At 38.9% G+C, this 26890-nt stretch overlaps 1 protein-coding gene across 1 annotated transcript in view; it reads right to left on the minus strand.

The window, feature by feature from the left end:
- The window catches only part of LOC128640940 (riboflavin-binding protein), a 71470-nt gene that overhangs the window by 36887 nt on the left and 7693 nt on the right, over positions 1 to 26890 (minus strand). The window contains exons 2-4 of the mRNA XM_053693405.1: positions 26244 to 26681; positions 20097 to 20248; positions 13502 to 13598 (exon numbers count right to left, since the gene is read on the minus strand). Of these exons, the coding sequence (XP_053549380.1) occupies positions 13502 to 13598; positions 20097 to 20235 (236 nt within the window). The 5' untranslated portion in view covers positions 20236 to 20248; positions 26244 to 26681. The remainder of the gene's footprint in view (positions 1 to 13501; positions 13599 to 20096; positions 20249 to 26243; positions 26682 to 26890) is intronic.

The following is a 26890-nucleotide window of genomic DNA, read 5'->3' on the forward strand; positions in this document are numbered from 1 at the left end:
GAGTTTATAATGATAAAAGTAAATGTGACCTGTATATTGTGTGTGAGTTTATAAGGATGAGGGTAAATATGAGCTGTATGTTGTGTGTGAGTTTAAAAGGATAAAGGTAAATATGAGCTGTATATTGTGTGTGAGTTTATAAGGATAAAGGTAAATATGAGCTGTATATTGTGTGTGAGTTTATAAGGATAAAGGTAAATGTGACCTGTATATTGTGTGTGAGTTTATAAGGATAAAGGTAAATATGAGCTGTATATTGAGTGTCAGTTTATAAGGATAAAGGTAAATGTGACCTGTATATTGTGTGTGAGCTTATAAGGATAAAGGTAAATGTGACCTGTATATTGTGTGTGAGTTTATAAGGATAAAGGTAAATATGAGCTGTATATTGTGTGTGAGTTTATAAGGATAAAGGTAAATATGACCTGTATATTGTTTGTGAGTTTATAAGGATAAAGGTAAATGTGAGCTGTATATTGTTTGTGAGTTTATAAGGATAAAGGTAAATATGAGCTGTATATTGTGTGTGAGTTTATAAGGATAAAGGTAAATATGAGCTGTATATTGTGTGTGAGTTTATAAGGATAAAGTTAAATATGAGCTGTATATTGTGTGTGAGTTTATAAGGATACAGGTAAATATGAGCTGTATATTGTGTGTGAGTTTATAAGGATATAGGTAAATATGAGCTGTATATTGTGTGTGAGTTTATAAGGATAAAGGTAAATGTGACCAGTATTATATTGTATGTGAGTTTATAAGGATAAAGGGAAATATGAGCTGTATGTTGTGTGTGAGTTTATAAGGATAAAGCTAAATATGAGCTGTATATTGTGTGTGAGTTTATAAGGATACAGGTAAATATGAGCTGTATATTGTGTGTGAGTTGATAAGGATAAAGGTAAATATGAGCTGTATATTGTGTGTGAATTTATAAGGATAAAGGTAAATATGAGCTGTATATTGTGTTTGAGTTTATAAGGATAAAGGTAAATATGAGCTGTATATTGTGTGTGAGTTTATAAGGATAAAGGTAAATATGAGCTGTATATTGTGTGTGAGTTTATAAGGATAAAGGTAAATGTGAGCTGTATATTGTGTGTCAGTTTATAAGGATAAAGGTAAATATGAGCTGTATATTGTGTGTGAGTTTATAAGGATAAAGGTAAATGTGAGCTGTATATTGTGTGTGAGTTTATAAGGATAAAGGTAAATATGAGCTGTATATTGTGTGTGAGTTTATAAGGATAAAGGTAAATATGAGCTGTATATTGTGTGTGAGTTTATAAGGATAAAGGTAAATATGAGCTGTATATTGTGTGTGAGTTTATAAGGATAAAGGTAAATATGAGCTGTATATTGTGTGTGAGTTTATAAGGATAAAGGTAAATATGAGCTGTATATTGTGTGTGAGTTTATAAGGATAAAGGTAAATGTGAGCTGTATATTGTGTGTCAGTTTATAAGGATAAAGGTAAATGTGAGCTGTATATTGTGTGTGAGTTTATAAGGATAAAGGTAAATGTGAGCTGTATATTGTGTGTGAGTTTATAAGGATAAAGGTAAATATGAGCTGTATATTGTGTGTGAGTTTATAAGGATAAAGGTAAATATGAGCTGTATATTGTGTGTGAGTTTATAAGGATAAAGGTAAATATGAGCTGTATATTGTGTGTGAGTTTATAAGGATAAAGGTAAATATGAGCTGTATATTGTGTGTGAGTTTATAAGGATAAAGGTAAATATGAGCTGTATATTGTGTGTGAGTTTATAAGGATAAAGGTAAATGTGAGCTGTATATTGTGTGTGAGTTTATAAGGATAAAGGTAAATGTGAGCTGTATATTGTGTGTGAGTTTATAAGGATAAAGGTAAATATGAGCTGTATATTGTGTGTGAGTTTATAAGGATAAAGGTAAATATGAGCTGTATATTGTGTGTGAGTTTATAAGGATAAAGGTAAATATGAGCTGTATATTGTGTGTGAGTTTATAAGGATAAAGGTAAATATGAGCTGTATATTGTGTGTGAGTTTATAAGGATAAAGGTAAATGTGAGCTGTATATTGTGTGTGAGTTTATAAGGATAAAGGTAAATATGAGCTGCGTGCCACAAATAGGTGCATGTTCTGTGCATATCAGATGACAATAACACAGCAGCGCTGCCGGATCACCCTACTGCTCACACACTGCCACGTTTGGCTTTATCCAGTAAGGGCCTCATTCCTTCTCACTATGATTCATGTGTCTTTAGGGATTGTTGGCAAATGACGATTACATGAACCCAACACTAGGAATGTGCCTCTTCCCCGTGTGCTTTTTTGCCTTCACAATATTTATAGCTTCTCATAGCTGGGGTGGGGGGGACCACAGAGACCCACTGGGAGGATTTTACCCTCTGCGTCTGGATTCACTTTATTAATATGTTATTGGATTTTTATGCACAGCATCCCACTGAGTGATTAAAGGGACATTTGTGCATTTTCTTTGTTGCCTCAAAAAGGCCATGTCACAGCATTAGTTTGTTTCTTGTGATGCTGAAACTACCCAGCAGTGATAGTTATTCCGATCAGCCTATGAGAATGAATCCTGCAGTATCTAGCATGCAACTATTTAGTTTCAGTTTAATCTTAAAGAGCTTTTATTTAACATTTCAAAAAAACATTTTCTGTAAATCCATAGGAGAAACATATTAAACATATGTCTGTTGTTTCAGCCGAATTACAGAAAATGTTCAGCTACGATTTCTTTTAACTGATTCACCACCAGCTTGTTATGCTAAAGAAAAACTGCAACAAACAGCGCCAGATTACAAGTGCAGCTATTTATCGCTTTCACTTGCGCGCGAACACAGCAGGGGGTAAACTTTTAACACGGGCAGGTTAGTGCACGTATTGCAAGTTGAAAGTGAAATGTTTGCGCACAAGCGAGATGCCATGCGCTCTAAGTTCAGGAGTTCTGATATTGCAACCTCATTATCTTCTTATCCCCATAGACTTCAATGGAGCGCACATAAAAAGAAACAAACCCTAACACTTATCGCTCACGCGCTAACCCGACATCGTATTAGATCCACAGAGCTAAACCCAAAGGTAGTTAAGCATAATTTACATTCCAATGTTCTTCACATAGAAGAAAATGTTCTTTTTTATTTTTAAATATATATGTATCTATATATATATATATATATATATATATATATGTATGTATATATATATATATATATATATATATATATATATATATATATATATATATACACACATCTGAGAGAAGTCAGTATCACTGGCTGAGCACTAAATAGAAATTGATAACTACAGTGCAAGTGCATAAAAATATCAAATATGCTTTAGGATTGACAATGTTCAAGAAAAGAGCAAAACATTTTTGGGGAAAGTATTGTATAAAATATATATATGCACTATGTACATATTATGCAATATTGTATATTGTGTGATCTGAATATCTAGCAATACAGAGCTAACATTCCTGTTATGTCAGATTCCTAGGGTCTCCTGACCAATGCAGCATGTAGCCCCTGACATATTGGACTAGATTACAAGTGGGGCACTAATTTATCGTGTGATAAATAACTAGCCATTACAAGTGGCTGGTTATTGCTACCGCAAGCTCACGGTAGCAATTAGCGCTCCGACAGAATTCTTGTTAATTTTCAAAATATCCCCCAATTGCCCCAAAATAAATCATATTGTAGCAATTTTTATTTTAATAAAAACAAACTGCACAAAGCACTTTTTAGGGGTTAAAGTTGGCGGGTATGGGATGTTAGCAAAAAAACTACACTGAAATGTGCCTTTACATAGCGGTCCATGGGAACTGTTTGTTCGGTGTAAATATATATGTATATGCTTATATACATATATATTTATGTGTTATTATGTGTATATACACAAATAAATACATAAATACAGTATATATGTATATAAGCATAAACATATATAATTAAATTTGCTGCCCATCGCTGCACGACTTAACCCCTTTTGCTGCTCTTAGGTTCTGTGCCTTGTATGACAGCATCAGAACGAGGCTCCCATTGGAGCCAATGGAAGCACACTCTCGTGAGCGCAATGTTTCCGTGCAATAATTCAAATCAGCCAATAGAATGAAATCCAATAGGAATGCAAGGGGAACCCTATCAACTTTGTTGCATTCGACGGCACCAATACGCTCACCTAACATCGCGGCCGCGGACCTGAATACGATCTCGATATTTATTTAAAAAGCCGGCAAAAAGCCACACACCAAGTACAGGGCGATAAGCAGCGGACTGTTGTTAACTAACAGTCATCGATCTCGCTGCTATTCGGCTTTTTTCCAACTTTATTTATACCCTGTCACTAAACACCGCCAATATACTAAAATGTTTAACCCCTATTCCGCCACTCCCGGACCCCACCCCAACTAAATAAAAGTATTAACCCCTATCCCGCTGCTCCCGGACCCCGCCTCCACCTACATAATGTTATTAACCCCTATCCTGCCGCTCACGGACCCTGCCGCAACCTAAATAAAGTTATTATCCCCTATCCCGCCGCTCCCGGACCCCACCGCAAATAAATACAAATATTAACCCCTAAACCCCTGGCCTCCCACATCACTACCACTAACTAAACCTATTAACCCCTAAACCGCCAGCCCCCCACATCGCCATAAACTAAATTAAGCTATTAACCCTTAAACCTAACAACCCGCTAACTTATCAAAATTACAACATCCCTATATTATAATAAATTAAAACTTACCTGTAGAATTAAATTAAAGTATATTAAACTATTAATTAACCTACCCTAACTATTATACTACAATTACATTAAAATACCAATTAAATTAACTATATTACATATTAAAAAAAAAACTAACCCTACTCAAATTATTTAAATCTACAATAAAATTTTTTACTAAGTTACAAAAAAAGAAGTAAGTTACAAAAACAAACAATCAAACACTAAGTTACAAAAACAAACCACAGTATCAAAAATAAAAACGGATTACACCTAATCTAATAGCCCTATCAAAATAAAAAAGCATTGCCCCAAAGAAATCAGCTCTTTTACCTGTAAAGAAAAATACAAACACCCCCCCAACAGTAAAACCCACCACCTCCCCAAATAAAAACCCTATGTAAAAAATCTAAGCTCCCCATTGCCCTGAAAAGGGCATTTGTATGGGCATTGCCCTTAAAAGGGCATTTAGCTCTTTTACTGCCCAGACCCTACTCTAAAAATAAAACCCACCTAAAAAAACCTTAAATAAACCTAACACTAACCCCGACGATCCACTTACAGTTCTTGAAGTTCCGCTTGAAGGATCCATCCAGCCGGCAAGAAGTCTTCATCCGGCGACATGAAGTCTTCATCCATGCGGCCTCTTCAATCTTCATCCATCTGGCGTGGAGCGGGTCCATCCTGAAGACATCCGGCACAGAGTGGGTTCATCCTGTAGACATCCGACAAGGAGCTCCTCTTCAATATGGTCTCTGCCGTAAACTGGATCTTGAATGCAAGTGACGTCATCCAAGATGGCGTTCCTTGCATTCCTATTGGCTGAAAGGTTCCAATCAGCCAATAGGATTAGAGCCTCTAAAATCCTATTGGCAGCTCTCATCCTATTAGCTGTTCCAATCAGCTTTTAAGGGCCATTGGTAGTTTATTGTAGACTAGGGTTTTTTTATTTTGGGGGCCTTTTTTATTTTGATAGGGCTATTAGATTAGGTGTAATTCGTTTTTATTTTTGATACTGTGGTTTGTTTGTTTTTGTAACTTAGTGTTTTTTTGTTTTTGTAACTTAGTTGTTGTTTTTTTGTAACTTAGAAATTTTTTATTGTAGTAATTTGAGTAGGGTTAGTTTTTTTTAATATGTAATATAGTTAATTTAATTGGTAGTTTAATGTAATTGTAGTATAATAGTTAGGGTAGGTTAATTAATAGTTTAATATAGTTTAATTTAATTCTACAGGTAAGTTTTAATTTATTATAAGATAGGGATGTTGTAATTTTAAGGTAAAGTTAGCGGGTTGTTAGGTTTAGGGTTAATAGCTTAATTTAGTTTATGGCGATGTGGGGGGCTGGCGGTTTAGGGGTTAATAGGTTTAGTTAGTGGTAGTGATGTGGGAGGCCAGGGGTTTAGGGGTTATACTTTTATTTAGTTGCGGTGGGGTCCGGGAGCGGCGGGATAGGGGTTAATAACTTTATTTAGGTTGCGGCGGGGTCCGGGAGCGGCGGGATAGGGGTTAATAACATTATGAATAAAAAAGGATAGCAGGCACTTCACACAAAGGTTTGTTGCAATTAAAATCCAAAGTTTATTGGAATGAGAAAACGGTAAATACCAATCCAAAAGAGTTAGGACAATGCATCAAGGCAACTCACAGTCAGGCTATAGTGTATAGTATACACAACATTATGTAGGTGGTGGCGGGTCCGGGAGCGGTGGAATAGGGGTTAATACATTTATTTAGTTGCAGCTGGGGTCAGGCGGCAGATTAGGGGTGTTTAGACTCGGGGCTTGTGTTAAGTGTAAACGTTACTTGTTTTCAACCATATAAATCAATGGGATATTTGGCAGCATCGAAGATAAGCTTTTGCTGCTTTCAGACTCCCATTGATTCCTATGGCATCCGTGGCCTCCAGGGTGGTGGATTGAAAACCAGATACGCTGGGCCGGAATAGCCGCGAGCGTACCGGATAACTATTTGATAACTTTGAAAAATTGTCAAATAGAGCCGAATGTGTATTTGGAACATCTCTAATGACGTAAGCATTGATTTGTGTCGGATTGAGACCGGCGGATCGTATGTTACGTCACAGATTTCAACTTTTGCCGGTCTGTAGGCTTTGATAACTAGGTTGTTTCAAGCTTTACACAATTACACTGCAGAATTCCAGCATATTTGTGGATGACGGCTTGATAAATAGGGGCCTCAGTGTGAGGTGAGGTGACCGTGTTCAAGCTCTGAAGATGAAGACCACCGCCACATCCACGATGAAGATAAGAAGGACCACCACCAGGATGAAGGTGGAGCACCGCCATCTTCATCTTTGGTGAGCACCATCTTGGGCTTTAGTGTTATTGGCTGTTTTTTTTTTTTTTTTAAGATTAGGTTGTTTTTTTAAATCTGGGAATTAAAAGAGCCTTTTCAGGGCACTTTTTAGATTTGTTTTTGTTTTTTAAGATTTTTTTTAAGAAAAAGAGCTTGATCACTTTAAGGCAATGCCCTACAAAAGGCCCTTTTAAGGGCTATATGCAGTTTAGTTTTAGAATAGTTTTTTTTTTGGAGCGTGTTTTTTATTTTGGGGTATTAGAATAGACATAACTCTATTTTTATTTTTGGTAACTTTTTTTTTGTAAAGGTTAGTCTATTTTGGGTAAACTTAGGGGGTGTTAGGTTAGTGGGTTATTTCGTGTTGGGGGGCTGGTGGTTTAGGGGTTAATAGTGTAGTGTTTTACTTTGTATTGAGGGGCTGGCGGTTTAGGGGTTAATAGTGTAATGTTTTACTTTGAATTGGGGGCTGGCGGTTTAGGGGTTAATAGTGTAATGTTTTACTTTGAATTGGGGGCTGGCGGTTTAGGGGTTGATAGTGTAGTGTTTTTTACTATGCTTTGGGGGTCTGGTAGTTTAGGGGTTAATATAGTGTAGTGGGGACTTTGCAGTGGGCTATGTGGCAGTTTAGGGGTTATTTGAGTAGGGGCTTATGGCAATCGGGTTTGTACGAGTAGAGTGTTAGGTTTTTTACCACTTTTTTTTCTCCATTGACTTCTATGGGGCGATAGTCTAAGTTCGTTTTTTTGCGCTTGTCGCGTTAGCGCTGGAGAGATAACTTTTTACTTTCAACTCGTATTACTAGCGCAACCCGACAAGCACAAAAGGCTTACCGCTAGCGGAGTTAGCGCTCTAGCGAAAGTGCTAATTAGTGCTCCACTTGTAATCTGGCCCTTTATATTTCATACAAATAGCAGCTAATGGGCAGGATTTGGACTTTATAATATTTTCAACCATGGAAGTTTTTGTTTGAGTTTGCCTAATACTTTAATAGCTGTTTATTGAGTAATTAATCATTAGTCGCTCTTTGGCCATTTTATGTGTTAGCAAACGAACAGAGTGAATAGATCAGCGCACGACGCAGCCAGACATAATGCGCCTGCTCGCTACATATTATTTTATTACTGCTCATCATACAGATACAGACATACAATAATCCCCCAGCAAGTAAATGTTAAATATATTTATATTATTGGCTAGGAACAGGCAAACTAACACCTAGATTACGAGTTTTGCGTTAACAGGGGTGCGGTGCTAACGAGCAGTTTATGCTCACTGCTCACTTACAGACAGCGCTGGTAATACGGTTTTTACAAACCCGGCGTTAACGGTAGCAGTGAGCTAGCTAAATGTGCTCGTGCACGATTTCCCCATAGGAATCAATGGGGGAGAGCTGTCTGAAAAAAAACCTAACACCTGCAAAAAAGCAGCGTTCAGCTCTTAACGCAGACCCATTGATTCCTATGGGGAAATAAAATGTATGTCTACACCTAACACCCTAACATGAACCCCAAGTCTAAACACCCCTAAACTTACACTTATTAACCCCTAATCTGCCTCCCCCGACATTGCTGACACCTACATTATATTATTAACGCCTAATCTATCTATCAGCCAATCGGAATTAAGGTAGAAAAAATCCTATTGGCTGATCCAATCAGCCAATAGAATGCCAGCTCAATCCTATTGGCTGATTGGATCAGCCAATAGGATTGAACTTCAATCCTATTGGCTGATTGCATCAGCCAATAGGATTTTTTCTACCTTAATTCCGATTGGCTGATAGAATTCTATCAGCCAATCAGAATTGAAGGGACGCCATCTTGGATGACGTCATTTAAAGGAACCTTCATTCTTCAGTCGGCCATCGTTTGAAGAGGATGCTCCGCGTCAGATGTCTTGAAGATGGACCAGCTCCGCGCCGGATGGATGAAAATAGAAGATGCCGTCTGGATGAAGACTTCTGCCCGTCTGGAGGACCTCTTCTGCCCGGCTTGGATGAAGACTTCTGCCCATCTGGAGGACCACTTCTGCCCGGTTGGGTGAAGACGTCTCACGGTAGGGTGATCTTCAGAGGGTTAGTGTTAGGTTTTTTTATGGGGGGATTGGGTGGGTTTTAGAGTAGGGTTGCTTGTGTGGGTGGTGGATTTTAATGTTGCGGGGGTATTTGTACTTTTTTTTTACAGGTAAAAGAGCTTATTACTTTGGGACAATGCCCCGCAAAAGGCCCTTTTAAGGGCTATTTGAAATTTAGTATAGGGTAGAGCTTTTTTTATTTTGGGGGGCTTTTTTATTTTTTTAGGGGGATTAGAGTAGGAGTAATTAGTTTAAAAATCTTGTAATTATTTTATTATTTTCTGTAATTTAGTGGGTGGTTTTTTCATACTTTAGATCATTTTTTAAAATTGTAATTAATTGTATTTAGTTTAGAGAATTTAATTATAGTGTAGTGTTAGGTGTAATTGTAACATAGGTTAGGTTTTATTTTACAGGTAAATTTGTCTTTATTTAACTAGGTAGTTATTAAATAGTTAATAACTATTTAATAACTATTGTACCTAGTTAAAATAAATATAAAGTTGCCTGTAAAATAAAAATAAACCCTAAGATAGCTACAATGTAAGTATTAGTTATATTGTAGCTATCTTAGGGTTTATTTTATAGGTAAGTATTTAGTTTTAAATAGGAATAATTTAGTGAATTGTATTAATATTATTTTGATTTATTTAAATTATATTTAAGTTAGGGGGGGTTAGGTTTAGGGTTAGACTTAGGTTTAGGGGTTAATACATTTAATATAGTGGCAGCGACGTTGGGGGAAGCCGATTAGGGGTTAATAAATGTAGGTAGGTGTCAGCGATTTTAGGGCAGGCAGATTAGGGGTTAATAATATTTAACTAGTGTTTGCAAGGTGCGGCGGTTTAGGGGTTAATATGTTTAGTATAGTGGCGGCGATGTCCGGTTCGGCAGATTAGGGGTTAAAAATTTAATCTTAGTGTTTGCGATGTGGGGGGACCTCGGTTTAGGGGTTAATAGGTAGTTTATGGGTGTTAGTGTACTTTTTAGCACTTTAGTTAAGAGTTTTATGCTACGGCGTTGTAGTGTAAAACTCTTAACTACTGACTTTAAAATGCGGTATCAGTCTTGACAGGAGAGGGTTTACCTCTCACTTTTTGTCAGACTCGTAATACCGGTGCTATGCAAGTCCTATTGAAAAAATAGGATACGCAATTTACGTAAGTGGATTTGCGGTATTTCCGAGTCTGGCCAAAAAAATGAGCGGTACACATGTACCTGCAAGGCTCGTAATACCAGCGGGCGTTAAAAAGCAGCGTTGGGACCTCTCAACGCTGATTTTTAACCCTAACGCACAACTCGTAATCTAGCCGTAAGTTATGTAATTGTAACTTACTGTTGTGGGAATTTATTGATAAATTGGTTAACGTACAGGAAATATGAATGTTTATATATTAAAAAAGGGGTAAATCGCAATTTACGCTTGTTTTCGGGGGATCATTTTTAAACATTTGCTGGTATTGTCAGTGAGTTTCTCAGTGATCACAATGTTGCTAATGTAGAACATTGTTTCAAAACTGTTGCCATAAAGTACTGTAGACACGTGCACACTCCTGAAGTGACCTTCCTGTATTTCAACAACGGATAACTAAAAAAAATGAAGCATTTTTGATAATAGAAATAAATTAGAAAGTATTTTAAAGGGACAGTCTACTCCAGAATTGTTATTGTTAGATCATCCCTTTATTACCCATTCCACAGTTTTGCATAACCAGCACTGTTATATTAATATACTTTTTACCTCTGTGATTACCTTGTATCTAAGCCTCTGCAGACTGACCCTTATTTCAGTTCTTTTGACAGACTTGCAATTAAGCCAATCAGTGCTGACTCATAAATAACTCAACAGAAGTGAGCACAATGTTTATCTATATGGCACACATTAACTAGTGCTGTCTAGCTATGACAAACTGTCAAAATTCACTGAGATAAGAGGCGGCCCTCAAGGTATATGAGGCTACTTAGGATTAGCTTTCAACAAAGAATACCAAGAGTACAAAGCAAATTTGCTGATAAAAGTACATTGCAAAGTTGTTTAAAATGACATGCCGTATCTGAATCATGAAAGTTAAATTTTGACTAGACTGTCCCTTTAAAATTGTTTTCTCTATCTAAATCATGAAAGAAACTATTTGTGTCCCTTTTAAGTATCAAGAATTAGGATTGTGGTCAGTTAAACAGGACTGGCACATGTTAAAATATCAGTGATTAGGATTGTGGGGAGTTAAACTGGACTGGCACATGTTAAGTATTGAGAATTAGGATTGTGGTCAGTAAAACAGAACTGGCACATGTTAAGTATTGATGATTAGGATTGTGGTCAGTAAAACAGGAGTGGCACATCTTAAGTATTGAGAATAAGGATTGTGGTCAGTAAAACAGAACTGGCACATGTTAAGTATCGATGATTAGGATTGCGGTCAGTAAAACAGGACTGGCACATGTTAAGTATCCATGAATAGGATTACGGTCAGTAAAACAGGACTGGCACATGTTAAGTATTGATGATTAGGAATGTGGTCAGTAAAACAGGACTGGCACATGTTAAGTATTGAAAATAAGGATTGTAGTCAGTAAAACAGAACTGGCACATGTTAAGTATTATTGATCATTAGGATTGCGGTCAGTAAAACAGGACTGGCACATGTTATGTATCGATGATTAGTATTGTAGTCAGTAAAACAGAACTGGCACATGTTAAGGATGATTAGGATTGTGGTCATTAAAACTGGACTGGCACATGTTAAGTATTGGGAATAATGATTGTGGTTAGTAAAACAGGACTGGCACATGTTATGTATCGATGATTAGGATTGTGGTCAGTAAAACAGGACTGGCCATGTTAAGTATCGATGATTAGGATTGTGGTCTGTAAAACAGGACTGGCACATGTTAAGTATTGAGAATAAGGATTGGGGTCAGTAAAAAAGAACTGGCACATGTTAAGTATCGATGATTAGGATTGTGTTCAGTAAAACATGACTGGCACATGTTAAGTATTGAGAATAAGGATTGTGGGACTGGCACATGTTAAGTATTGAGAACAAGGATTGTGGTCAGTAAAACAGGACTGGCACGTGTTAAGTATTGAGAATAATGATTGTGGTCAGTAAAACAGGACTGGCACATGTTAAGTATTGAGAATAATGATTGTGGTCAGTAAAAGAGGACTAGCACATGTTAAGCATTGAGAATAAGGATTGTGGTCAGTAAAACAGGACTGGCACATGTTAAGTATTGAGAATAAGTATTGTGGTCAGTAAAACAGAACTGGCACATGTTAAGTATCAATGATTATGATTGTGGTCAGTAAAACAGGACTGGCAAATGTTAAGTATTGAGAATAATGATTGTGGTCAGTAAAACAGGACTGGCACATGTTAAGTATTTTTCACCAAACTGATAAAGAAAGAAGTGCTGCCAATGAACAATGAGAATGTCTGATTGAGACGACAAAGGGCGCATTAACAATCGCTAACGTGCTGATAATTATCAAACACAAGGCTGTGAACAACCGCTAGAGATGATATCAGAAATATAATATGATATGAACAGAAACAATTCACTTTCTTCTTGGTTATTTAGAGTCCAGTTTGTGTATTAAATTACATGCGCAGATTCCATATTTATTTCCATTTTGATATTTATGGAGCATCGTGTAGAAATAATCATTTTCACCTGTATCTAACCTACTAATAAAAGCAGCGTAAAACACATAACTTTTTATTTCTCTGTTATTAGTTTAGGTTTTACAATGAGGACAAATAAACTTCAGGAGATAAAGTCCTTCAGGCCCATTTATCAAGCTCCGTACAGAGCTTGTGGGCCCGTGTTTCTGGCGAGTCTTCAGACTCGCCAGAAACACAACTTATGAAGCAGCGGTCTAAAGACCGCTGCTCCATAACCCTGTCCGCCTGCTCTGAGCAAGCGGACAGGAATCGCCGGAAATCAACCTGATCGAATACGATCGGGTTGATTGACACCTCCCTGCTGGTGGCCGATTGGCCGCGAGTCAGCAGAGGGCGGCGTTGCACCAGCAGCTCTTGTGAGCTGCTGGTGCAATGTTAAATGCGGAGAGCGTATTGCTCTCTGCATTTAGCGAGGTCTTGCGGACCTGATCCGCAGTGTCGGATCAGGTCCGCAAGACCTTTGATAAATTGGGGCCTAATCAGGTAAAATAATCTGCTGTCACTCACTGCGTAATATGATCATGACTGCGCTGCTTTGTGCAGATTTATATCGCCATATATCTTTAGCAAATAGATGTCATTCATACGTGAGTAGGGTGCCGCCTGCATTTTGTCTTTATAACTAGAGGACAAGAGGAACAAGACTGTGGGAATTCTGTGACGCTATAATGCAACTTACGATTTGCTGAGGTTTCCGCATCTGTTCCAGTAAAAATTATCCAATTCAGTGAGAGAGTGAGAGAGTTTCTCTGTCAGGTTACGACGGCAACAGGAAGCTGTGAGGAAGAGAAAGAAGGGAGTTGTTTGGTGCAGGACTGTCATGCTAGGTACAAACTGCTACATAAGTTATTATGTTGTTAGGGGCATATATACATATGCTGCATGTGCCCAGTGCACGGTGCACCTACAGTCAGAATCAGTGGTGGTGTGTATCTTATTACATGATTCAGTTTGCATCATGCAAACCACCAACAGCTATCTGAGCAGGTGTGGTGTGCGAAAGCAGGCGCACTGGGCATGTGCAGCATATGTGTATATGCCCCTAATACAGTAACTTTTACTAGAACAATTTTTTTCAATAAAACTTTATGGCAAAATGCTTCTTTTCAGAAGTGAAATGCACTCATGCACATTTTAATTTTGTGTGATATGTCTATTAAGGGCTAGATTACGAGTGGAGCAATGAACTCCCCTAGAAATAAGCTTGTTGAAAGCGTTGGGTAGCGTGCATATTACATAGTTGAAAGTAAAAGGTTTTCACATGAGCGCTAACCCAACAAGCACAAAAAGCCAAACTTAGAATATTGCAACCGTGTTAACGTATTCCCTTAGACTTCAATGGAGCGTGAAAAGTGAAAACCCAATTGCGTTTTCTCATATGCACTAACCTGACATAAAATATTAATATTTCACATTCCAATGTTCTTCACGTAGCAGAATATGTTTTATTTATTCACAAAATACATATTTCTACACATATATGATGGTATGCTATGTGCAGAAGATTGGAATGTGAAATATTTACAGTAAATACAGAGTATAACACTTTATTAAATATTAATATTGTATAAATATGATTTTTCATGTTTTCATCTACTTAACTGCAAAGTGTGCCAATGCACTTATCTATGTCTGTATATGTATGCATATGTATTTATGTGTTTATATGTGTATATATGTCTTTAAATACATATATACACATATTAATACATATGTACACACATATAAACATGCGTATATATATATATATATATATATATATAATATTTAGACATGTATATGTATGATCCTCTATGTTACACCTGAGACCTCATATCTTTGAGCCCTTATAAGTTTTGAATGCAATCTTATTTTATTAGATAGTGTTATTATGAGTTGTAGGCTGGGGCCATTGCGGTCTGTGGCTGTTTGCCTTAGCCTCATCCAGTCACCAGCATTATTTGTTATGCATGATGCAGGGCCAGACCTGCCCTGCCTTTCACGGCCTTGCGGTGTCTGTGAGGCAAGTCAGGGCTGGCCCCACTTCCTGACCCATTTCTAGGAGCCGGTGTTCCGAGAAAACAGTGAACCTGTGAACCTGTGAAATTAGCGAACCACGTCATGTGGCATCAGCTGTTCCACAAAGTTTGACCTTAATGTGCATGCGTGTCAGCGTCATGGCATTCCTGACCGCACACATCACTGCTTCAATTTTCAATTCCTTGAGACCAGTATTAAAACTGCATGTTAAAAATTCACCCAGGCAGTGACTGTTCTAGGGGGGAGGCCCTATGTATTATAATCACCTTTGTTAGCCTTAACCAGCTGGGGTAGCACTGCTTGTAGCAACAACGGAAAGTAAGATTGTGAGGGAACAAACTATATAGTTATTGCATCATACGAATAATACGTACAGTAATTTGTATCTGAATAATATGCCCACTGCCTGAATCTGCCTCTATTGTGTATATACTATTCACGGTCATTTGTCTTGTGTAATTGTTTATTCCACGATGCAATATATATATCTCGGAGTTCAGCTGACTTTCTTCACTACAAGTTCATCCTTAATCTTTATATGCAACAATATTTTTCTAATCTCATCTCTACTCTTTCCTCTAACCCTAAACATCTGTTCAACACGTTCAACACTCTTCTCCGCCCACCCCCACCTCCTAACTAAACCTCTCTCTCAGCTCAAGATTTTGCAAGCCACTTCAACAACAAAATTGACTTCATCAGAAGTGAAATCAGCTCTCAACATACTTCCAATCTCCCACCCCCTCAAAAGCTCACGATCACCCAAAACCCAAATATCCAAAAATGCAGCTCTTTTGCCCCTGTTAATAAGGATGAAGTTTCTGCCCTTATACTGTCCTCCCACCTCACTACCTGTCCCCTCGACCCCATCCCCTCACAGCTACTCCCCTCCCTCTCTTCTACCCTCACCCCCATACTCACACACATTTTCAACCTCTCCCTCAGCACTGGTATATTTCCCTCATCTCTAAAACATGCACTGGTCACACCTATCCTCAAAAAACCTTCCCTTGATCCAACCTCCCCTTACAATTAACGCCCTATTTCCCTACTCCCTCTTGCCTCAAAGCTCCTCGAAAAGCTAGTTTACGCACGTCTATCCCATTTCCTTACACTAAACTCTCTTCTTGACCCACTGCAATCTGGATTTCGTTCCCATCACTCTACAGAGACAGCAATTGTCAAGGTTACCAATAACCTACTTACAGCAAAATCCAAAGGCCACTTCTTTCTGCTTATCCTCCTTGACCTGTCTGCAGCCTTTGACACTGTTGACCACCCTCTTCTGCTCCAAACCCTCCAATCCTTTGGCATCTGTGACACAGCTCTCTCGTGGTTCTCTTCCTATCTGACTAACCGTACATTTAGTGTAGCCTTCTCCGGAGCATCCTCTGCCCCGTTACCACTTTCTGTTGGGGTACCTCAAGGTTCTGTCCTTGCTCCCCTTCTCTTCTCAATCTACACGTCGTCACTAGGTTCCTTAATAAAGTCCCATGGGTTTCAATACCATTTGTATGCCGATGACACCCAAATCTACCTCTCTGCACCAGACCTACCTCCTTCCTTACTAACCCGTGTCACTAACTGTCTTTCTCACATCTCATCTTGGATGTCCTCTCACTACCTTAAGCTAAATCTCTCCAAAACTGAACTCCTTATTTTTCCCCCTTCTTCCAATGTCTCCACACCCCAAAATTTCTATAACTGTTGATAATTCCATCATTACCCCTACCCGCTCGCCCGATGTCTTGGGGTCACACTTGACTCAGATCTCTCCTTCACTCCTCACATCCAGTCCTTGGCTAAAGCCTGCCGCTTCCACCTTAATAACATTGCTAAAATTAGACATTTCCTTACACAAGATACAACCAAGATTTTAATCCACTCTCTCATCCTTTCCCGCCTTGACTACTGCAGTTCCGTCCTCTCTGGTCTACCTAGCTGCCGCATAGCTCCTTTACAATCCATTATGAATGCCTCTGCCAGGCTCATCTTCCTTACTCGTCGCTCTTCATCTGCTGCACCTCTCTGCCAATCCCTTCACTGGCTTCCTCTTGCCTCTAGGATTAAACATAAAATAATAACCCTGACATATAAAGCTGTCAACTGCACTGCTCCCCCCTACATCTCCGAACTTGTCTCTAGATACTCTCCCTCCCGTCCCCTTCGATCAGCTCAGGATCTCCTCCTCTCCTCCTCTCTGGTTACTTCCTCACAGTCACGTTTACAGGACTTCTCCAGACTGGCCCCCATCTTGTGGAATTCCCTGCCTCGCTCCATAAGACTCTCCCCTAGTTTTAACAGCTTCAAGCACTCCCTAAAAACTCTACTATTCAGGGATGCATACAACCAACACTAACCTTTCCTAACGCCATTGCTTTCCCCTTGAACCCCTTAGATTGTAAGCCTATGGGCCCAGCTGTTTACAGATCGCTTCATAAAAGCCGACTACAACAGTGAAACTCTCGGCAGGGCCCTCTACCCACTTGACCCCTACAAAAGCTATCCTGTAAACCGACTATGTTTACAGCGCTGCAGAATCTGTTGGCGCTCTACAAATACCTGATAATTATATATATATATATATATATATATATATATATATATATATATATATATATATATATATATATATATATATATATATATATATACACACTTACCGGCCACTTTTTTAGGTAAACCTGTTCAATTGCTTGGAAACACAAATTGCTAATCAGCCAATCACATGGCAGCAACTCAATGCATTTAGGAATCTAGACGTGGTGAAGACGACTTGCTGCAGCTCAAACTGAGCATCAGAATGGGGAAGAAAGGGGATTTAAGTGACTTTGAACATGGCATGGTTGTTGGTGCCAGACCGGCTGGTCTGAGTATTTAAAAAAACTGCTGATCTACTGGGATTTTCGAGCACAACCATCTCTAAGGTTTACAGAGAATGGTCCGAAAAAGAGAAAATATCCAGTGAGTGGCAGTTGTGTGGACAAAATTGCCTTGTTGATGTCAGAGGTCAGAGGAGAATGGGCAAACTGGTTCTAGATGTTAGAAAGGCAACAGTATCTCAAATAACCACTCGTTACAACCAAGGTATGCAGGGTACCATCTCTGAATGCACAAAATGTCAAACCTTAAAGCAGATGGGCTACAGCAGCAGAAGACCACACCGGGTGCCACTCTTGTCAGCTAAAAACAGGAAACTGAGGCTACAATTCGCACAGGCTCACCAAAATTGGATAATAGAAGATTAAAAAAACGTTACCTGGTCTGATGAGTCTCAATTTCAGCTGCGACATTCGGATGGAAGGGTCAGAATTTGGTGTAAACAACATAAAAGTATGGATCCATCCTGCCTTGTATCAACGGTTCAGGCTGGTGGTGGTGTAATAATATTAGCAACTAGTATTTATATAGCGTCTTTCTCCCAGTGGGACTCAAAGCGATTGTTCTCGGAATTAACCAAATCGGCAACTGAATAGTAATAGTTGCTATTATTACCCAATTTAATGGTACTCATTTTATCGACCTGCTGAGTCGGCCCTGCTGGGATTTGAACCTGTGACCTTTGGATCTTTGAACAGGATTTTGTAGTCAGGGCATTTTACCAACTGAACTACCTCACCGGCTGGTGTGGGGGATATTTTCTTGGCACACTTTGGGCCCCTTAGTACCAATTGAGCATTGTTTAAACACCACTACCTACATGAGTATTGTTGCTGACCATGTCTATCCCTTTATGACTACATGTACCCATCTTCTGATGGCTACTTCCAGCAGGATAATGAACCATGTCACAAAGCTCAAATCATATCAAACTGGTTTCTTGAACATGACAATGAGTTCACTGTACTCCAATGGCCTCCACAGTCACCAGATCTCAATCCAATAGAGCACCTTTGGGATGTGGTGGAACGGGAGATTCGCATTATGGATGTGCAGCCGACAAATCTGCAGCAACTGCATCATGCTATCATGTCAATATGGACCAAAATGTCTGAGGAATGTTTCCAACACCGTGTTGAATCTATGCCACGAAGAATTAAGGCAGTTCTGAAGGCAAAAGGTGGTCCAACCTGGTACTAGCAAGGTGTACCTAATAAAGTGGCTGGTGAGTGTATATATATATATATATATATTAATAATATCTATATAGTATATAGAATATATAAGGTGATTATAATACATAGGGCCACCCCCATAGAACAGTCACTGCCTCTGTGAATTTGTAACATGCAGTTATATACTGCCTGTTTTAATACTGGTCTAGAAGAGATTGAAGCAGTGACGTGTGTGGCCAGGAATGCCATGACGCTGGCACGCATGCGCAATTAAGTCAAACTTTAATGGGTTCACTCTTTTCTTGGAACACTGGCTCACAGTATACATAAAGTGTCTAAATGTATCTTTATGGTTTTCAGATGGCATCACAGTGTAATACTCAAAAACCTGCCACCATATTTGTATAGGAAATCTGTTCAAGTTCATATTCTCTGGTGTGGACTAACCAAGAGGGAAGGATGACAGTCACAGAGGAACAGCTCCTCTGGATGGTACCTGTTTATGTCAGTGGATGCCTGTTTTTGTGTGATTGTGGGTGTCTGGGGTGCACTGTCTGTATGTATTTTTTCTCTTTGATAGTGCTGCTTACATGTGATGACTACTGTTGCCTCCTTATCTGGAAAAAAATACTGTCCAGGCTCATAAGCATCAATCATTATACATCTTATATTAGGAACTAATGCTGCTAGGGCTAATTTTAAATGTTCGATAGTTTACAATTGACCTGAACCTTAAAGTGCTAAGGTGACTACTATTTTAAGGGATTATGGCTAAACAGTCTAATGAGCACTAAGTTGTTATTCTTTATTTAAATTTGAATTTGAATAGCTTTTTTGAAAATAACCTTTTCAAATTTGTTCTTAATGACAAATTTACAAAATACAGTAACAGAATGATGTTACAAACTTTATTTTTTTAAATAAATGAAACTAGTACTGTATACTTGTCAGTTTTGAGGTATGGTTAAATAACATAAAAAGGGGGGGGGGGCTGCTCTGCTTTAAAATGCCTGGACCTATTTTTGGTCCCAGTTTAGCCTTGAACACCACTGACTCTTTGTAATAATAAAATTAATTTTCTATAAACTGTTCTTTCCTGTGTAGTCTATAAAGTGTTCTTTCCCTTGCCAGTGCCAGAGGATCTAGAAGTGGAACTTGGCTGGCACTAGGTTCATTCATTGTTGTGAGAACTTGACGTACATTCAGAGTAGAGAGTGCACTCCATGAGGTCGGGCTCAGCGCTTGGCAAAGGCTTGTGGTGGTTCCCTCGTAAACACTTCTGTTGGCATGAAACAGCCGAGAGCAGACCTGCAACAAGGAACGTCAGTAGCAGCGCCATCCTCGCTGGGTACCTGAGGGACAGGACAGCAGTAAATAGCCCTCTCCTTATAAATCTTATTGAGAGCAGAAGTTATAAATACCCAGTGACATCATACGTCATAATGAGAAAAAAATGGTAATTACAGTTATTTAACATCATGTCAATGTACATAATAAAAATTGCTTAAGAGATTCCAGACACTGTATCACATTAAGATTGGTCAGATATGTAACATAGTAGATAAGGTTGAAAAAAGACTGATGTCCATCGAGTTTAACCTATACAAATCTAAAATACTTACAAAAAAGCTCCAGTTAAGCTTAAATAACCCCATTAAAAGGTGACCCATTTAATACTAGCAATCATATCCATGAATTTTGTTTATATACAGAATTGTATCCAGACTATTTTTAAATGTATCTAGGGTATTGGCATTCACTACCTCCTTTGGTAATGAGTTCCACAATTTTATTGCTCTTACAGTGAAAAAATGTTTCCGTTGCAGGAGATTAAATCTCCTTTCCTCCAACCTTAAATTGTGACTGGTACTGATTTTACACCAGGTTTATATAATATGGTATTTAGAAAAAAGGGATAGTACATTTTTCACAGTTAATGCAAGAGGATATTAGATCAATTAAAACGTATGAAGAAACAATTTTCTTGGAATAAACAGAGCTTCTGCCATCTCTGTATATGGGCCTTGACTATATTTATATAAAGTAATCATGTCACCTCTCAAGCACCTTTTTTTCAAAGAAAACAGACCCACTTTGGCTAGCCTCTCCTCATAGGTTAAATTCTCCAATCCCCTTATTAGTTTTGTGGCTCTTCTCTGAACTTTTTCTAGTTCTGCAATATCTTTTTTTGTGATCGGTCCCCAGAACTGCACTCCATACTCAAGGTGAGGTCTTACCAGGGCTTTATATAGTGACAGAATTATACTGTCCTCCCTTGAATCAATGCCTCTTTTAATACATGCTAGTATCTTATTAGCCTTTGAAGCCGCTGCCCTGCATTGTGCACCAATCTTTAGCTTGTTATCTATTACTACTCCCAAATTCCTTTCCTCCTCTGTTTGGCTAAGTCTTGTCCCATTTAAAAAATACGTTGCCTGCTTATTTTTACTTCCAAAATGTAGAACCTTGCATTTTCCGTATTAAATCTCATTTTCCATTTACTTGCCCATACTACTATTTTTTGCAGATCCCTTTGTAATGAAAGTTCACCCTGCTCTGACCTAATGACCTTACTTAACTTAGTATCATCTGCAAAAATAGAGATGTCGCTATTTAATCCTTGCTCCAAGTCATTTATAAAAGTATTAAAAAGAACAGGGCCCAGTACTGATCCCTGGGGGACTCCACTGATTACCTTTGTCCAATCTGAGTATGATCCATTTACTACTACTCGTTGCTCCCTATATTTTATCCAGTTATTTATCCATGAGCTAACATTTTCAGCTATTCCCAGTCCCTTAATTTTGTGCATTAATCTCTCATGTGGCACTGTATCAAATGCCTTTGCAGTATATCACATCAACTCATTCCCCTTTATCTATATTTTTACTTACTTCCTTGTAGAATCTAATTAGTTTAATTCGACATGATCTATTTCTGTTAATCATAAGTGTTTGGGTTGTGTTTGGTTAAATGCTTCAGTGTGAGAGGAAAGTTCAATCCTTTGTTAGTCTCATACAGACTGCGCCACATACAGACGCACGCTGTAATGTCTACAGAGAGCGTGCAGAGTATCTATTAGTAATTATACTCACTTAAAGTCAGTAGGTGTTTCATACAGAGTGCGCCACACAGCAGTAATGTCTTCAGAAAGCGTGCAGAGTATCTATTAGTTATTATACTCACTTAAAGTCAGTAGGTGTCTCATACAGACTGCACTACATAGCAGTAATTTCTACAGAGAGCGTGCACAGTATCTATTAGTAATTATACCTGCTTAAAGTCAGTAGGTGTCTCATACAGAGTGCGCCACACAGCAGTAATGTCTTCAGAAAGCGTGCAGAATATCTATTAGTTATTATACTCACTTAAAGTCAGTAGGTATCTCATACAGACTGCGCCACATAGCAGTAATGTCTACAGAGAGCGTGGGCAGTATCTATTAGTAATTATACCTGCTTAAAGTCAGTAGGTGTCTCATACAGACTGTGCCACACAGCGGTAATGTCTACAGAGAGCGTGCACAGTATCTATTAGTAATTATACTCACTTAAAGTCAGTAGGTCTGTCTTATACAGACTGCACCACACAGCAGTAATGTCTACAGAGAGCGTGCACAGTATCTATTAGTAATTATAGTCATTTAAAGTCAGTAGGTCTGTCTTAAACAGACTGCGCCACATAGCAGTAATGTCTACACAGACAGGCCCATTTATCAAAGGTCTTGCGGACCTGATCCGACACTGCGGATCAGGTCCGCAAGACCTCGCTAAATGCGGAGAGCAATACGCTCTCCGCATTTAACATTGCACCAGCAGCTCACAAGAGCTGCTGGTGCAACGCCGCCCCCTGCTGACTCGCGGCCAATCGGCCGCCAGCAGGGAGCTGTCAATCAACCCGATCGTATTCGATCGGGTTGATGTCTGGCGATTCCTGTCCGCCTGTTCAGAGCAGGCGGACAGGGTTATGGAGCAGCGGTCTTTTGACCGCTGCTTCACAAGTTGTGTTTCTGGCGAGTCTGAAGACTCGCCAGAAACACGGCCCTTCAAGCTCCATACGGAGCTTGATAAATGGGCCTGAGAGTGTGTGCACAGTATCTATTAGTAATTATACCTGCTTAAAGTCAGTAGGTGTCTCATACAGACTGCACCACATAGCAGTAATTTCTACAGAGAGCGTGCACAGTATCTATTAATAATTATACTCACTTAAAGTCAGTAGGTGTCTCATACAGACTGCGCCACATAGCAGTAATGTCTACAGAGAGAGTGGACAGTATCTATTAGTAATTATACCTGCTTAAAGTCAGTAGGTGACTCATACAGACTGCGTCACACAGCAGTAATGTCTACAGAGAGTGGGCACAGTATCTATTAGTTATTATACTCACATAAAGTCAGTAGGTGTCTCATACAGACTGCACCTCACAGCAGTAACGTCTACAGAGAGCGTGCACAATATCTATTAGTAATTATACTCACTTAAAGTCAGTAGGTGTCTCATACAAAGTGCGCCACACAGCAGTAATATCTTCAGAGAGCGTGCACAGTATCTATTAGTTATTATACTCACTTAAAGTCAGTAGGTGTCTCATACAGACTGCACTACATAGCAGTAATGTCTACAGAGAGTGTGCACAGTATCTATTAGTAATTATACCTGCTTAAATCAGTAGGTGTCTCATACAGACTGCGTCACACAGCAATGTCTACAGAGCGTGCACAGTATCTATTAGTTATTATAGTCACTTAAATTCAGTAGGTCTGTCTTATACAGACTGAACCACACAGCAGTAATGTCTACAAAGAGTGTGCACAGTATCTATTGGTAATTGTACTCACTTAAAGTCAGTAGGTGTCTCATGCAGACTACGCCACACAGCAGTAATGTCTACACAGAGCGTGTGCACAGTATCTATTAGTAATTATACTCAAAGTCAGTAGGTGTCTCATACAGACTGCGCCACATAGCAGTATTGTCTACAGAGAGCGTGCACAGTATCTATTAGTAATTATACCTGCTTAAAGTCAGTAGGTGTCTCATACAGACTGCGCCACACAGCAGTAATGTCTACAGAGAGCGTGTGCACAGTATCTATTAGTAATTATACTCACTTAAAGTCAGTAGGTGTCTCATACAGACTGCGCCACATAGCAGTATTGTCTACAGAGAGCGTTCACAGTATCTATTAGTAATTATACCTGCTTAAAGTCAGTAGGTGTCTCATACAGACTGTGCAACATAGCAGTAATGTCTACGGAGAGCGTGCACAGTATATATTAGTAATTATACCTGCTTAAAGTCAGTAGGTGTCTCATACAGACTGCGTCACATAGCAGTAATGTCTACAGAGAGCGTGCTCAGTATCTATTAGTAATTATGCTCACTTAAAGTCAGTAGGTGTCTCGTACAGACTGCGCCACACAGCAGTAATTTCTACAGATAGTGTGCACAGCATCTATTAATAATTATACTCACTTAAAGTCAGTAGGTGTCTCATACAGACTGCGCCACATAGCAGTAATGTCTACAGAGGGCGTGTGCAGTATCTATTAGTAATTATACTTACTTAAAATAAGTATATAAGGGTGCAGAAAGAGACAGAGTGATCTATAAGGGTACAGGGAGAGACATGGTGATCTGTAAGGGGTTATTATCTATAAGGGTGTAGAGAGAGACAGGGTGATCTATAAGGGGTGTTGATCTATGAGGGGTGCAGGAAGAGACAAGGTGATTTGTAAGCAGTGTTGATCTATAAGGGTGCAGAAAGAGACAGGGTGATCTGTAAGGAGCGTTGATCTATAAGGGTGCAGGGAGAGACAGTGTGATCTATAAAGGGGTGTTGAACTATAAGGGTGCAGAAAGAGACAGTGTGATCTGTAAGGGGTGTTAATCTATAAGGGTGCAAAAAGAGACAGGGTGATCTATAAGGGGTGTTGATCTATAAGGGTGCAGGGAGAGATAGGGTGAAATGTAAGGGGTGTTAATCTATAAGGGTGCAGAAAAAGACAGGATGATCTGAAAGGGGTGTTAATCTAACAGGGTGCAGGGGGAGACAGTGTGATCTGTAAGGGGTGTTGATCTATAAATAATAAGGGTGCAGGAAGAGACAGGGTGATCTATAAGGGGTGTTGATCTATGAGGGGTGCAGGAAGAGACAGGGTGATCTGTAAGGGGTGGTGGTCTATAAGGGTGCAGGAAGAGACAGGGTGATTTATAAGGGGTGTTAATCTATAAGGGTTCAGTGAGAGACAGGGTGATCTATAAGGGATGATGATCTATATGGGTTCAGGAAGAGACAGGGTGATCTATAAGGGCAGTTGATCTATAAGTGTGCAGGAAGAGACAGGGTGATCTGTAAGGGGTGTTGATCTTTAGGTGTGCAAAAAGAGACAGTGTGATCTGTAAGGAGTGTTGATCTATAAGGGTTCAGGAAGAGACAGGGTGATCTATAAGGGCAGTTGATCTATAAGGGTTCAGGGAGAGACAGGGTAATCTATAAGGGGTGTTGATCTATAAGGGTGCAGGAAGAGACAGGGTGATCTGTAAGGAGTGTTGATCTATAAGGGTTCAGGAAGAGACAGGGTGATCTATAAGGGCAGTTGATCTATAAGGGTTCAGGGAGAGACAGGGTAATCTATAAGGGGTGTTGATCTATAAGGGTGTAGGAAGAGACAGGGTGATCTGTAAGGAGTGTTGATCTATAAGGGTTCAGGGAGAGACAGGGTGATTTATAAGGGGTGTTGATCTATAAGGGTGCAGGGAGAGACAGAGTGATGATCTATGAGTGGTACAAGGAGAGGTTATCTGATGTGTATAGCTGGCCTTTTTAGTAGTATATGTTATATTGCTGGTTGTGTGACCATGGCACATTGAGTTCCTGGATACTTAAGAAGTATAATATGCATTTCTGGTTATTTAATTAACATTGATTACTTTACATTCCTAAATATCAAAACGATGTATACTGTGTATATATATAAATATACACTGTATATATATATATATATATATATATATATATATAAATCAATGTAAATATTTGCATAGGAAATTAGTACATCTAAGCAAGTATCCCCGCTTGCCCCCAGAAATTCTTAATATGCAATGTTTCCAATGCACAAGAGAATTGTGGGTAAGATATGCAAATTAGGTATGCAAATTCTCAGTTTTTTTGCTTCAAAATACTGTTTTAACACAGCGATCCTTTTAAACAGGAATATGACAGCAAACCAGAAATCACTCACTAGTATATATATATACACACAGAGAGATGGAGAGAGAGAGAGAGTACATAGCTGGCTGTTTCAGTGCTCTAATATACTTGTGTATATATTACCATGTTACCTTGTGCTAGATGTCCTCTGTTACTTCACTGCAGATGTCCTCTTCTAATTTGTGCTATATGTGCTCTGTTAATTCACACTATATGTCCTCTGTTACTTTACGCCAGATGTCCTCTGTTACTTTACGCCAGATGTCCTCTGTTACTTCCCGCCAGATGTTCCTCTTTTACTTTGGGCTAGATCTCCTATGTTACTTCACGCTAGATGTCACCTGTTACTTGAAGCTTGATGTCCTCTGTTATTTTATGTTTGATGTCCTCTGTTATTTTATGTTTGATGTCCTCTGTTATTTTATGTTTGATGTCCTCTGTTACCTCTTGTTGAATGGTTTGTGGATGACTTGCCGAAATCACAATGTAACACTGTATTTATAAGCTGCTCTGCAGTGGCTGTTTATTTGCCTTTCCAAAATGATGAGCTTATCAGTTGTTATCTAAATCTAAAGACAAGCACAATGTCATCAGAAAAAATGTTTAAATATTAACTGATATATAGTTTAACTAAATTATACCAATGTCCTTCTCTCTGCAACCATGAGTGTCCATGGAGGGCAATGGGGTTATGACCTGGGGAAAAGACACTGAAAACCTTAAAACTGCCCCTTGTAACCTATGTGGCTCATGAGAAAATGTCTTAGCTCTTTAAATA

This window comes from Bombina bombina, chromosome 10 (assembly GCF_027579735.1).
Source record: "Bombina bombina isolate aBomBom1 chromosome 10, aBomBom1.pri, whole genome shotgun sequence".
NCBI classification, from domain to species: domain Eukaryota; kingdom Metazoa; phylum Chordata; class Amphibia; order Anura; family Bombinatoridae; genus Bombina; species Bombina bombina.